This window comes from Suricata suricatta, chromosome 2, assembly GCF_006229205.1.
Source record: "Suricata suricatta isolate VVHF042 chromosome 2, meerkat_22Aug2017_6uvM2_HiC, whole genome shotgun sequence".
Taxonomy (NCBI): Eukaryota; Metazoa; Chordata; class Mammalia; order Carnivora; family Herpestidae; genus Suricata; species Suricata suricatta.
This window is the reverse complement of record NC_043701.1, coordinates 64,640,204-64,654,806: the sequence shown is the minus strand read 5'-3', so window position 1 is coordinate 64,654,806 and position 14,603 is coordinate 64,640,204. Positions and strand designations below refer to the sequence as shown.

Genomic DNA, 14,603 nt, shown 5'->3' with positions numbered 1-14,603 from the left:
ATGTTAACACAGAGGGAAGATTCCCACTCTCACAGTGCCACGACCAACCCCACGCTGAGTCAGGTTTAAAAAAAAATTTTTTTTAATGTTTATTATTTTTAAGACAGACAAAGTGTGAGTAAGGGAGGAGCAGAGAGAGAGGGAGAGATTTCTAACACAGCTCACCCATCATCTCTGAAAGGATTCTATGGCTGTTACTGACCCATGTTTTCTACTCTATGAAACCATGCCCCGAAAAAATGTATTACACTACTTTGTTTTACCACCTTCAACACTCTCATAAAACAAAAATGAGAGTGGGTGGAGAAAATATTAAGTTGCTCTAAGCCGATAAAGTGGGTCTTAAGACTGGCAGCACATTAGAATCACCGGGGAGTATTTAAATGCCCTAGAGGCATTCCAAGCTAATTAAATTGACATCACAATTAAATTACAATCTCTCCGGGTGGAACCCATATCTATCAGGAGTGTTTCAGCTTCTCCAGGTGATACCAATATGCAGCCACTCTGCGCTCTAAGGAACCCTTCCAGTGTAGATGGAACCCAAAAATGCAGAATATTGATATACACCATTTAAAAATGGGTTTCAATGAATTAAATTACATAAACAATAACATTAAAGATATTTCATTCTTGGGGCGCCTGGGTGGCTCAGTCAGTTGAGCATCCGGCTTTCGCTAAGGTCATTATCTCACGGTTTGAGGGTTTGAGCCCTCTGTCAGCACAGAGCCTGGAGGCTGCTTCAGATTCTGTGTCTCCCTCTCTCTCTCTCTCTCTGCCCCTCCCCTGCTTGTGCTCTGTCTCTCTCTCTCTCAAAAATAAACAAACATTAAAAAAAACCCGAAACAAACAAACAAAAAGATATTGCATCCTTAGAGAACCTTATGATAATGAAATGCTCAAAAAAACAGCTCCGAAAGAAAAACACCTTTATCAGATGATAAAGGGCCAGAGAGAGTATATACCATTAGTAAAGAGGACACAAAAGAATGGGAAATTACTATCACCTAAGTAAAAATATCACACTACATAATGTCAGCTACTGTTGTTTCCCACAAGGAAATCTAAAAGAAACTTATCCTATGAGGTGTAAAGTAATTTCACCATCAAAAGGCAGAACTTCTGTTCAAAGAGCAAAGTAAATGAGAGCAGTACATTCACCAGAGGGGCTCAATACCGTAGAGAAGGAGGACAATGAGCGAAAACCTTTTATCAGAGGAAAAATGCTAGGAGCCTAGAAGATCACACGAAGCACGCCAATACAGCATTCTGATCACAAGGGGATCCCTTAACTAACTCACCTTGAATTCCGTTCAAACACTGGGGAAAACACTTCGAAGAAATTGTCCTTTGCTTCACTTTTAGAAGGAACTGAGTTATCAAAAGTAGGATCTACACTGTTGAATGCCCGTCTTTTCACTGGATCAGATAACATTTCATAAGCTGAGGAAAAAATGGTAAGGTCACATTACTATGACTCTACATTTCTTCCGTGAGAAAATAAAAATCCCCTTCATTTAAAAAAAGGGTATTTTTCATATTTAAAAATTTTGTGTGCTTGTGGGAAGGAAGAGATTGAATGTAGGTAATGATAACCACTAGCACTACTGGATATAATCTGACTTCACAACTTCCTTCAGTACCTCTTCTGGAAGGCAAATGACAAAACAATGGTTAAATACTCATCCCTTAAGAATTCATGACTTCAAGGAAAAAGAAATAGCTAGAAAATTAACTGTTAGATTCCAAGGTTGTAAAAAACGAAAAACCAAACCAAACCGAAACAAACCTTTAGTATCTTGAGCACTACGTAAGAGTGGGCCCAAAAGAGTAAGTTTGAAAGGTGTGCACGTGATTTTAAAAAGTGATCATCAAAATGTAAAATCACACTTAGGGACACACTTAGATATGATAACAATCTATTAATTTGCTTAACGAAGATACGGCTATATAAACAGCAATAAACGTTTTGAGTCCCACAGCAGAATATAATCAACTTTTAGATTTAAATCAGCAAAACATCTGAAGAACTATTTAGTCCTGAAAAGTATCTGAAATGGAGAAATAAGCATTCTTGTTAGAAATGGATGGAATAACTCTAGGACGAGCTTCTCCGAAGAGTCACCGGGTGATCTCGGTAACACGCCGACGGTCAGGGGAGCTGGGTGGGGCCCTGGCTTCTGCATTCCTGATAAGCAACAGGTGCAGATGCTGCTCACTTCTGCTCACTTTGGGAGCGAGGCTCCGGGGCAGGTTATCACAACCAACCAGATACAACCGAAAGTGCATTTTTAAATGTCATGGTATACTTAAATTGACCACAGCATATATGCTAGAAATCCAATCCTAGCAGTTAACAATCACCACCATTACAAATGCCTGAATCTAGGTATTTTCTTACCTTACCTTTAGTTATGCAAGTGAAGTAGTCATTATCTCCTTCTTTGATTGGTTCACCAGCTGCTTTCCGTTTGTCTGGGTGATGTTTTAAAACCATTGCTTTATCTACAAAACAAGCCAGATTTAGACAGTTTGCCACTTTATGCATCAAAACTAAAAATAAAGACGAGGAGCTTGGGAAGATGGTGGTGTAGGAGGATCCTGAGCTCATCTCCTCCCACGAACCCATCAAGGCTGCAACCACACAGTGCAACTCACTCTGAAAAGGACCTGAAGACTAAGGGAACAGCTTTTCTGTAGCTAAAGACGTAAAGAAAAAGCCACATCAATAAGAAGGGAGAGGTGCGGTTGGGAACCAAATCCCTGGGGTGGCAACCCCTAAGCAGGAAGGATATCACAGGCGCAGAGGTCCTCCCTGCGGAGTAATGGGATCAAGGCCCTACTGGGCACCTTTGCCCTGGGCTCTACACGGGAAGAGAAGCCCCTATTAACGTCTGGCTTTGAAAGTCAGCGGGGCTTACTTAACTCCTGGAGCTGGCAGGCTATCCTGAAACTGCTTTTAAAGGGAGAACACCCCATATCGCTTCCTCTAAGACCCAGCCCAGAGGCAGCAGTTTGAAAAGTGTCTGGGTTATTTATAATGTGATGGAGATTTACTAATCATACAGCATGTGCCAGAGGAGCTGAAAATGCTGTAGGAATTTTCACCAGAACAAAAAGTGCTGGCAGGTGCCATTTTCCTCCCCTCCTTCAGCCTAGCTGCCTCAGTGCTGGTGGGAGCCCGTTGTGACATTCTTCATGTGCCTTGCTAACACTCTTGTCCCACCTCATGCTCCCCTTCAGAAACACCCACCCAAAGGCACCCATCCCACCATACCTGGTGGGCAGCCCTGGTTAGAACCAGCGCCCCTCCAAAGCAACCCTGGACAGAGGAAGGGGGCAGTCCCATCCATCAGCACACTTGCCACAGTCTGCAGCCTGACCCCTAAGCCAGCTGTGCTGAGAGCAAGCCTCACAGACCAGCGGGCCCACAGCAGTACTGGACCAGTCACAACAGGAGGGTGCATGCAAGCCCCACAGAAATCATTCCTGAAGGGCCTGGTTCTAGTCACCAGGTGGGAATCGCACTACTGGGCACCACAGGACACCTTTTTGTATAAGCCACTACTCTCAAGAGCAGGAGAAGGAGCTGACCTACCTAATACATAGACACAAACAGAGAGTCAGACAAAATGAGGAGAAGGAGTATGATCCAAATGAAAGATCAAGACAAAAAAAAAAAAAAAAAAAAAAAAAAAAAAAAAAAAAAAAAAAAAAAAAAAAAGACCTAAACAAAATGGGAATAAGCACGCAACCTGATCAAAGGCTCGAAGTAATAGTCATAAAGATTGGAAGGAAGAGTGAATGATAACCATGAGTATTTCAACAAAGAGACAGAAACTGTGAAAAACAAGCTAGAGAGAATCAATGTCCAATTAGAGGACGCAAAACACATCAGTGATCAAGAAGACAGGGTAGGGGTGCCTGGATGGCTCAGTCGGTTAAGCGTCCGGCTTCTGCTCAGGTCATGATCTCACGTTCGTGGACTCCAGCGCCATGTTGGGCTCTGAGCTGTCAGAGCCTGCTCCAGATTCTGTGTCTCCCTCTCTCTGACCCTCCCCTGCTCCAGCTGCCTCTGTCTCTCAAAAATAAATAAAAAACATTAAAAAAAAAAAAGAAGACAGGGTAACAGAAAGCAACTAATAAGCTCAACAGCAAAAAGAAAAAAGAATTTTAAAAATGAGGCCATGTTAAGGGACTTCTGCAACATCAAGTATAAGAACATCTGTATTACAGGGGTCCCAGAAGGAGAGGGGAAATGGGGTAGAAAAGTTATTTGAAGAAATAATGGCTGCAAACTTCCCTAACCTGTAAGGAAACTGGTATCCAGCTCCAGGACACAAAGTGAGCCCCAAACAAGATGAAACCCAACACATAGTAATTAAAATGGCAAAAATTAAAGATAAACAGAGAATCTTAAAAACACCAAGAGAAAAACCAGCTACGTACAAGGGGAACCCTATAAGGCTGATTTTTCAGTGGAAAGTTTGGAGCCCAGAAATGAGTGGCATGATATTATATATTCACAGTGCTGAAGAAAACAAACAAACCCTATAACCAAGAGTACTGTACCCAGCAAGATTATCATTTAGAATGGTAGGAGAGAGAGTTTGCAAGACAAACAAAAGTTGAAGGAGCTGATGATCACTCAAACAGCCCTTACAAGAAATGTGAAAGGCAATTCTTTAAGTGAAAAGAATAGGCCATATTCAGTTGGGTAAGCATCTGACTTCAGCTCAGGTCATGCATGATCTCACATTTCAAGGGTTCAAGCCCCGCATCAGGCTCTGTGCTGACAGCTCAGAGCCTGGAGCCTGCTTCAGATTCTGTGTCTCCGTCTCTCTCTGCCTCTCCCTCTCTCATGCTCTGTCTCTCTCTGTCTCAAAACTAAATAAAAAACATTAAAAAAAAATTTTTAAAGAAGAGGCCATAAAGAGAAGAAATTGGTGAAAGGAAAACTTCACTGGTAAAAGCAAACATACAGTGAAGATAGTAGTTCAATCACTTATAAAGCTAGTAAGAAGATTAGAAAGACAAAAGTATAAAATCAACTATCTATAAAAATGAGTCAACAGATATACAAAATTAAAAGAATGTAAAAAGTATTTGAACTTAAGCAACTATCAACTTAATATAGGCTGATGTTATATATGAACTTCATGGTAGACACAAACCATAAAACTTTAAGAGTTACAAAAAAGATAAAGGAATCCAAACATAGCTCTAAAGAAAGTCATCACATCATGAGGGTAGAAAGCATAAGAATAAAGAAACCGACAAGAGCTACCAAAAAACCCCAAAAGAAAACCCAGAAAGCAACTGGCAAAATGGCAGTAAGTACATATCTATTAATATTCCTTAATATGGGGGTGCCGACAGCACAGAGCCTGCTTGGGGTTCTCTCTCTCTTTCAAAATAAACAAACATTGAAAAAATTGCTTAGGGGCGCCTGGGTGGCTCAGTCAGTTAAGTGTCCAGCTTTGGCTCAGGTCATGATCTCACAGTTCATGGGTTCGAGCCCCGCATCGGGCTCTGTGCTGACAGCTAGCTCAGTCAGAGCGTGGAGCCTGCTTTGGATTCTGTGTCTCCCTCTCTCTCTGACCCTCCCCTGCTTGCACTGTCTCTGTCTCTCAAAAATAAATAAAAAACATTAAAAAAAATTGCTTAAAATGTAAATGGTCTAAATACTCAAAAAAGACAAAGGATGAGTGAATGGATAAAACAAGACCCATCTATATTAAGAATATGCTGCCTACAAGAGACTCACTTCAGACATAAAGATATATACAGACTAAACATGAAGGGATGGAAAAAGATAATCCATGCAAATAGAAACAAACAAAAAAGTTGGGGTAGCAATACTCTATCAGACAAAACAGATTTTAAAACAGAATATAACCAGAGACAAAACAGGGCATTACTTAATGATAGAGATGAATCCACGAGGACATGATAGTTATAAATATCTACACATCTAACACAGGAGCACCTAAATATGTAGAAAAATTAATGGTTATAAAAAAAGAAATGGACGGTAATACACAATAATCATAGTAGCCTCTAACACCCCACTTACAACAAAGGATAGAATATCCAATTAGAAAATGAGTAAGGAAACAGTGGCTTTGACCACACATTAGACCAGATGTACTTACTAGATACAAACAGAGAACACTGCATCCAGCAGCAGAATACACATTCTTCTCAAGTGCACACAAAACATTCTTAGGTTAGATCTCATGTTAGGCCCTAAAACAAGTCTCAATAAATTTAAGAACACAGTAATCATACAAGCATCTATTACAACCACAATAATATGAAACTAGAATTATAGGGGAAAAACAAACATATGGAGGCTAAACAAGATGCTACTAAATTAGTGGGTCAAAAAAATACCTTGAGACAAATAAAAATGGAAACACAAGGGTCTAAAAACTCTGGGACATGGCAAAAGTAGTTCTAAGAGTGAAGTTTATAATAATACTGGCCTACCTCAAAAAAGAAAAAAAAATCTTAAACAATCTAACCTTATACCTCAAAGAAAGAGAAATAAGCATTTCAGCATTACCCCGATACCAAAACAAGACAAAAATACTACAAAAAAACCAAAATTACAAACCAATATTCCTGATGAATACAGATACAAAAATCTTCAATAAATATTAAGAAACCAAATTCATCAATACATTAAAGGGATCAAACACCATGATCAAGTGAGATTTAGTCAAGGAATGTACAAATGGTTCAATAACTGCAAATCAATCAACATAATACACCATATTAATAAGGATGAGAATTACGTGATCACCTCGTTACATGTAGAAAATGCATTTGACAAAATTCAATATCCATTAATGACTTGAACTCTCATTAAAGTGGGTACAGAAAGAATATACCTCAACTTAAATATGACAAACCCACATCTAACATCATACTCAATGGTGAAAAGCTCAAACCGTTTTCTTTAAGATCAGGAAAAGATAAGGATGCCTACTTCTTGCCTCTTTTACTCAACATGGTATTGGAAGTCCTAACCACGGCAATTGGGCAAGAAAAAGAAATAAAAACCATTCAAATTAGAAAGTAGTAAAACTGTCACTATTTGCAAATGACATGATAATATATATAGAAAACCCTAAAGTCACCACCCCAAGAAATGAGAATGAATGATTTCAGTTAAGTTGCAGGATACAAAAGTCAATACCCAGAAATCAGGAGCCTGTCTATATAATAACTAGTAGAAAGAGAAATTAATAAAACAATCCCATTTACAACTGTATGAGAAATACCTAGGAACAAATTTAACCAAGGAAGTGCAAGACCCGTACTCTTAAAATGTGAGACACTGATCAAAGAAACCTAAGATGGCACAAATAAATGTAAAGATATAGCATGCGCATGGATTAGGAGAACAATTATTGTTACAATGTTCATATCACCCAAAGCAATCTGCAGATTCAAAGCAATCCTTATCACCCCTATCAGTAGTGTTTTTTTATAGAACTAGAATAATCCTAAAATTTGTATGCAACCAAAACAGATTCTGAAGAACCAAAGCCGATCACTGGTTCTTTTCATACCTGGAGGTATCACAATCCCAGATTTCAAATTATACTACAAAGCTACAGTACTAATACTAATAACAGTACGGTACTGGCACATAAATAGACACACAGATCAATGGAAAAGAAAGCCCAGAAATAAAACCACATATATATGATCAATTAATGTATGACTAAGGCAAGCATACACAATGGGAAAAGACAGCCTCTTTAATAAATGGTGTTGCAAAAATTGAACAGCTACATGTTAAAGAATAAAAATGGATCACTTTCTTATATCATACATGGAAATAAACTCAAAATGAATTAAAGACCTAAATGTGAGACCTGAAACCATAAACATCTATGAGTAGTGTCTTGGACATTTCTATATGTGCTTCCCCAGGAAGGAAAATAACAGCAAAAATAAACACTTGAAACTACACCAAAATAAAAACCTCTGCTCAGTGAAGGGAACAGCCAAGAAAACAAACAGACAACCTGCTGAACAGGAGAAAATATTTGCAAATGGAATATATGAAAAGGGGCTAATATTCAAAACACAAAGAACTCACACTACTCAGTAACAAAAAAAAATCCAAATAGATTAGAAAATGAACATTTTTCTAAAAAGGATACACAGATGGCCAACAGACACATGAAATGATGCTCAGCATCACTAATCATCAGGGAAATGCAAATCAAAACCACAAGGAGATACCAGCTCACATCAGTCAGAATGGCTACTATCAAAAAGACCAGAACTAAGCTTGGCGAGAATGTGGAGAAAAGGGAATCCTCATGCACTGCTGGTACAATTATAAATTGGTATAGCCACTAAGAAACACATTATGGGGGGTTCCTCAAAAAATTAAAAACAGAAATAACACATGACCCAGAAATTCCATTTCTGGGTACTTAATCGGGGAAAGAAACAAAACAAAAAACCAAACAAACAAATAAACAAACAAACAAAAACCCAAACCAAAACACACTTTCATTCAAAAAGATATATGCACCCCTATGTTTACTGCAGCATTATTTATAAGAGCAAGATATGGAAGCAACCTAAGTGCCCATCCATAGATAACTGAATAAAGAAGACGTGGAATGAATATATATATATATATATATATATATAATATATATAATGGAATATTACTCAGCCATAACAAAGAAAGAGATCTTGCCATTTGGAACAACAAGGCCAGACCTCCAAGTATCATTTTAAGGGACATAAGTGAGACAAAAATAAATACTACATGGTTTCACTTATATGTGGACTCTATAAAAACAAAACAGATGAACATACAAACCTCCCCCCGACCCAAAGACTCATAAATACAGAGAACTGGTGATTGTCATAGGGGAGGGAGGAGGGTTGGGTAATTGGTCAAATAGGTGAAGAGAGTTAAGAGGTACAAATTTCCAGTTATAAATAAGTTACAGAAATGAAATGTACAGCATAGAGGATAGAGTCAACAATACTGCAATAAGTTTGTATGGTGACAGTGTAAGCGCACTTACCATGCTAAGCCTTTCGTAATGTATATAAATGCTGAATCATATGATGTATACCTGAAACTAATATAATGCTGTATGTCAACTATACTTCAATTAAAAAATAATACAAAAATAAATATGAGTTAGCTACACAGAGCCATTTGGAAAATCATAATATTAATTTTAAAATATTTTCTGCTATGGTAAAATATAAGCTTGTCACATGTGGAAATCACAGAAAAGAAGAAATTGTTACATGTGGAAATCACAGAAAAAGAAGAAATTATTTTCAGGACTGGCCAAAATGCCAACACCCAAAGACAATTTTACTGTTAACATTTTTGATGTATTTTCACACAGATTTTTCCCTAAACATGTTTTTAAAAACTAGGTATAGTTGTAACATATATACCAATTTATAGTCTGCTTCTTTCGAGTTAACATTACACATTTGCATTTTCTGTTGTTACAAACTTCAGAAAAACTTTTTTTTTTAAGAGGGCTCCATGCCCAACATTGGGCTTGAACTCACAACCTTGAGATCACAAATCAGATGTTCTACCAACTTAGCCAGCCAGGAGCCCCTTCAAAAACTTTTTAATGATTGCTTAGTAAAATATTTCAAATAGATTTATCACAATTTATTTCTCTATTGTTGGATATTTAAATTGTTTCCAATTTTTCACTATTATAAGTAATGCCAATTTTAATCATTTTGTAGAGATGTATTTGTACATATTCAGGATTCTTTCTTCTGAGGATATATTTACAGAGATGACATTTGTGAGTGAAAAAGTAGGAACAAGTTCCTTTCTAAATGTTAGACCACTTCATACTCTCATATGAACATGTATGTCACCACAGTCTCACCAGCAATGGATATTAATTATTTAAACCTACAATTATTACTGGGGCCTAACAATATTTTTGGTTCTCTCTTTCATCCTTCATCTATGGAGGAAGGAGAGGTTGTTTTAGTTTCTCTTCTTAGTTTGTCTGATTCACTTTACAATAAATTAGAGCAAGCTGTTAGCATCTGTTGAACACTTACTATCTACTAGGCACTATTCATCAGTTAATCTTCCCAATAACCCAATGAAGAAAGTGCTATTAATTTCTCCACTATACAGAAGAGGAAACTGAGGCAAAGAGGAGGTAAGTAACCCAAACCCCAAACTCAGCAGAAGAAGAGAAATAATAAAGATCAGGGCAGAAATAAACAATATGGAATCCAAAAAAACACAGTTGAAAAGATCAATGAAACCAAGAGTTGGTTTTTAGAAAAAATAAAATTGATAAACCTCAGAAATATACCAACCTCAGAAATAAACCAATCCCTCAGAAATACAAACACTTATCAGGGAATACTATGAAAAATTATATGCCAACAAACTGGACAATCTAGAAGAAATGGACAAATTCCTAAGCACACACACTACCAAAATTCAAACAGGAAGAGATAGAAAATCTGAACAGACCCATTACTAGTGAAGAAATTGAATCAGTTATCAAAAATCTCCCAACAAATAAGAGCCCTGGGCCAGATGGCTTCCCTGGGGAATTCTACCAGACATTTATTAATCCCCATTCTTCTCAAACTAGTTCAAAAAACAGAAGAGGAAGGAAAACTTCTGGACTCATTCTACAAAGCCAGCATCACTTTGATTCCCAAACCAGAAAGAGACCCAGCAAAAAAAGAGACCTGCAGGCCAATATCCTTGATGAATATGGATGCAAAAATCCTTAACAAGATACTTGCAAATCGACTTCAACAGCATATAAAAAGAATTATCCATCATGATCAAGTGGGATTCATTCCTGGGTTACAAGGCTGGTTCAATATTTGCAAATCAATCAATGTGAAATCAATCAATGTGATCACATTACAAAAAAAAAGATAGAAACCATATGATACTGTAGATGCAGAAAAAGCATTTGAAAAAATATAGCATCCTTTCCTAATAAAGACCCCTGAGAAACTGGGGGTAGATGGACCTTACTTAAACATGATAAAAGCCATTTATGAAAAGCCCACAGCTAATATCATCCTCAATGGGGAAAAACTGAGAGCTTTCCCCCTGAGATCAGGAACACAAGGATGTCTACTCTCACCACTGTTGTTTAACATACTGCTGGAAGTCCTAGCATCAGCAATCAGATGACAAAAGGAAATAAAAGGCATCAGAATTGGCAAAGATGAAGGTAGACTTTCACTTTCTGCAGATGACATAATACTCTACATGGAAAACCCGACAGACTCCACCAGAAGCCTGCTAGAACTGATCCATGAATTCAGCATAGTCGCAGGGCACAAAATCAACGTACAGAAATCAGTTGCATTTTTATACACCATTAATGCAGCAACAGAAAGAGAAATCAAGAAACTGATCCCATTCACAATTGCATGAAAAACCATAAAATACCTGGGAATAAACCTAACCAAAGATATAAAAGATCTGTATGATGTAAACTATAGAAAAGTTATGAAGGAAATTGAAGACACAAAGAAATGGAAAAACGTTCCATGCTCATAGATTGGAAAAACAAATATTGTTAAAATGTCATTACTACCCAACACATCGTACACATTCAATGCAATCCCAGTAAAAATTACACCGCATTTTTTGCAAAGCTAGAACCATCCTAAAATTTGTATGGAACCACAGAAGACCCTGAATAGCCAAAGTAACATTGAAGAAGAAAACCAGAACGGGAGGCATCACAATCCCAGACTTTAGCCTCTACTACAAAGCTGTAGTCATCAAGACAGTACGGTATTGGCATAAAAACAGACACATAGACTAATGGAATAGACTAGAGAACTCAGAATTGGAACCACAAACGTATGGCCAATTAATATCTGACAAAGCAGGAAAGAGTATCCAACGGAAAAAAAACCTCTTTAACAGATGGTGCTAGGAGAACTGGACAGCAAAATGCCAAAGAATGAAACTAGATCACTTTCTTACACCATACACAAAATTAAACTCAAAATGGATGAAGGACCTGAATGTGAGACAGGAAACTATCAAAACCCTAAAGGATAAAGCAGGAAACACCTCCTTGACCTCAACTGTAGCAATTTCTTATTCAATACATCACCAAAGGCAAAGGAATCAAGATCAAAAATGAACTACTTGAACCTCATCAAAATGAAAAGCTTCTGGTGCACCTGAGTGGCTCAGGGGGTTAGGCATCCAGCCTCGGCTCAGGTCATGATCTCACGGTTGGTTGGTTAGAGCCCCATGTTGGGCTCTGTGCTGAATGCTTGCTCAGAGCCTGGAACCTACTTCAAATTCTGTGTCACTTTCTCTGACTCTCTCCACTCATGCTGTCTCACTCTATCTCTTAAAAAAAAATAAATAAATATGAAAAAAAATTTTTTTAAGTCAAAAGAAACAGGTGAAATTCATTTAAAAAAAAAAAAGATAAGCTTCTGCACAGCAAAGGAAACAATCAAGAAAACTAATAGGCAACCGACAGAATGGGAAAAGATAGTTGCAAATAACATATAGGATAAAGAGCTAGTACCCAAAATTTATAAGGAACTTGCCAAACTCCACACCTGAAAAACAAACAATCCAGTGAAGAAAATGGGCAGAAGACATGAACAGACACTTCTCCAAAGAGGACATCCAGATGGCCAACAGACACATGAAACTATGCTCAGCATCACTCATCATCAGGGAAACACAAATCAAAACCACACTGAGATACCACCTCACACCAGTCAGAGTGGCTAAAATGAACAAATCAGGAGACTACAGATGCTGGCAAGGGTGTGGAGAGACGGGCACCCTCCTACACTGTGGGTGAAAATGTAAACTGGTGCAGCCGCTCTGGAAAACAGTGTGGAGGTTCCTCAAAAAATTAACAATAGAATTCTCCTATAACCCAGCAATAGCACTGCTGGGGATTTGCCAAGAGATACAGAAGTGCTGATGCATAGGGGCACATGTACCCCAATGTTCATAGCAGCAATGTCAACAATAGCCAAATCATGGAAAGAGCCTAAATGTCCATCACCTGATGAATGGATCAAGAAGATGTAGGTTTATCTATACAATGGAATACTACATGGCAATGAGAAAGAATGAAATATGGCCATTCGTAGCAAAGAAGATGGAACTCGAGGTGACATGCTAAGTGAAATAAGTCAGGCAGAGAAGGACAGATACCATATGTTTTCACTTATAAGTGGAATAGGAGAAACTTAACAGAGGACCATGAGGAGGGGAAGGGGAAAAAAAATTGCTGGAGAGAGGGAGAGAGGCAAACCATGAGAGACTCCTGAATACTGAGAACAAACTGAGAAATGATGGGGGTGAGGTAGAGGGAAAGGTGGTGATGGGCATGGAAGAGGGCACTTATTGGGATGAGCACTGGGTGTTATATGGAAACCAACTTGACAATAAACTATAAAAGAAAAAACAAAACAAACAAACAAACAAAATCAAAATGTCAGGAATGTCTGGACCCACCTGAGGTCACTTCACTACCTGTGAAAGGCAGGTACTGAATAATAGCACAGGGTGTGAGATGCCCACAGGAAGAATGACTGGCTGTATTTCCTTCACACTGGTAACAAAGCTTCTGCTTGTTGTTTTAATTCACCTTTCTCTCTTGGTTCCTTATTGCTTAAAAGATTGGAGATTATTATGGTTATGTAAGGGGAGGGGAGTTTGGACTGGGAGTTGAGAAAAGTTGTTAAAGGATGTGTTTTGCTTTTTTAAATGGGAGGTTGAACTACAACATGATTGTGTCATGTGGAGGGAGGCTTAACCTGTATAAATCTCTAACTTTGTTGGTTTGAAAAAAATTAAGTAAAAACAAAATTAAAAAGTGACTGTCTACTGTATTTGTTTCTAAAATGCTTTTCTATAAATACTGTTGTCATTTTCTCTGATATTTTATATTCTACTTATTTTTTAATATAACCTATTGTCTGTGATATATATTGTACACCTATAAATTACTTATCTAAACATATATATGTTCATGACATATGGACACACACACATTATTTATATATATGTAAAACTTCTACTTTTTGAAATGAGAGACTTTCACAGCCAACTAACCTAATGAGATCCCTAAATGATGGGGGGAATCCTCAAAACAGAAGTTTTACATAAATAAGAACATGTATGTATGTCATGTAGATGTATACTTATATATAATTTATATATGTACAACATACATATCAATCATTTTCATTTATATTTACTGATCATTTCCTTTATAATTTTTCTCGGTAATTATAAACTTAGAAGGCACTTCATTCTCAACAGTTTTAACATATTTTCTAGTTTTATTACTATTTCCTACAGTTAGAACTGAAAACATTAAAAAAAGCTTTTTTTAATGTTTTATTTATTTTTGAGAGAGAGAGACAGCATGAGCAGGAGAGGGGCAGAGAGAGAGGGAGTCACAGAATCCGAAGACAGGCTCCAGGCTCTGAGCTAGATGTCAGCACAGAGCCTGAAGCGGGGCTCAAATCCACAAACGCTCATGACCTGAGCCGAAGCCGGACACTCAACTGACTGAGCCACCCAGGTG

General features: G+C 37.7%; 1 protein-coding gene across 3 annotated transcripts in view; it reads right to left on the bottom strand.

The window, feature by feature from the left end:
• DNAJC2 (DnaJ heat shock protein family (Hsp40) member C2) overlaps window positions 1-14,603 on the bottom strand; it is a 39,145-nt gene that overhangs the window by 11,280 nt on the left and 13,262 nt on the right. For all 3 annotated transcript variants that reach the window (XM_029927752.1, XM_029927759.1, XM_029927769.1), the window contains 2 exons: window positions 2,407-2,505; window positions 1,302-1,443 (listed from right to left, as the gene is read on the bottom strand). In XM_029927752.1, the coding sequence (XP_029783612.1) occupies window positions 1,302-1,443; window positions 2,407-2,505 (241 nt within the window). The remainder of the gene's footprint in view (window positions 1-1,301; window positions 1,444-2,406; window positions 2,506-14,603) is intronic.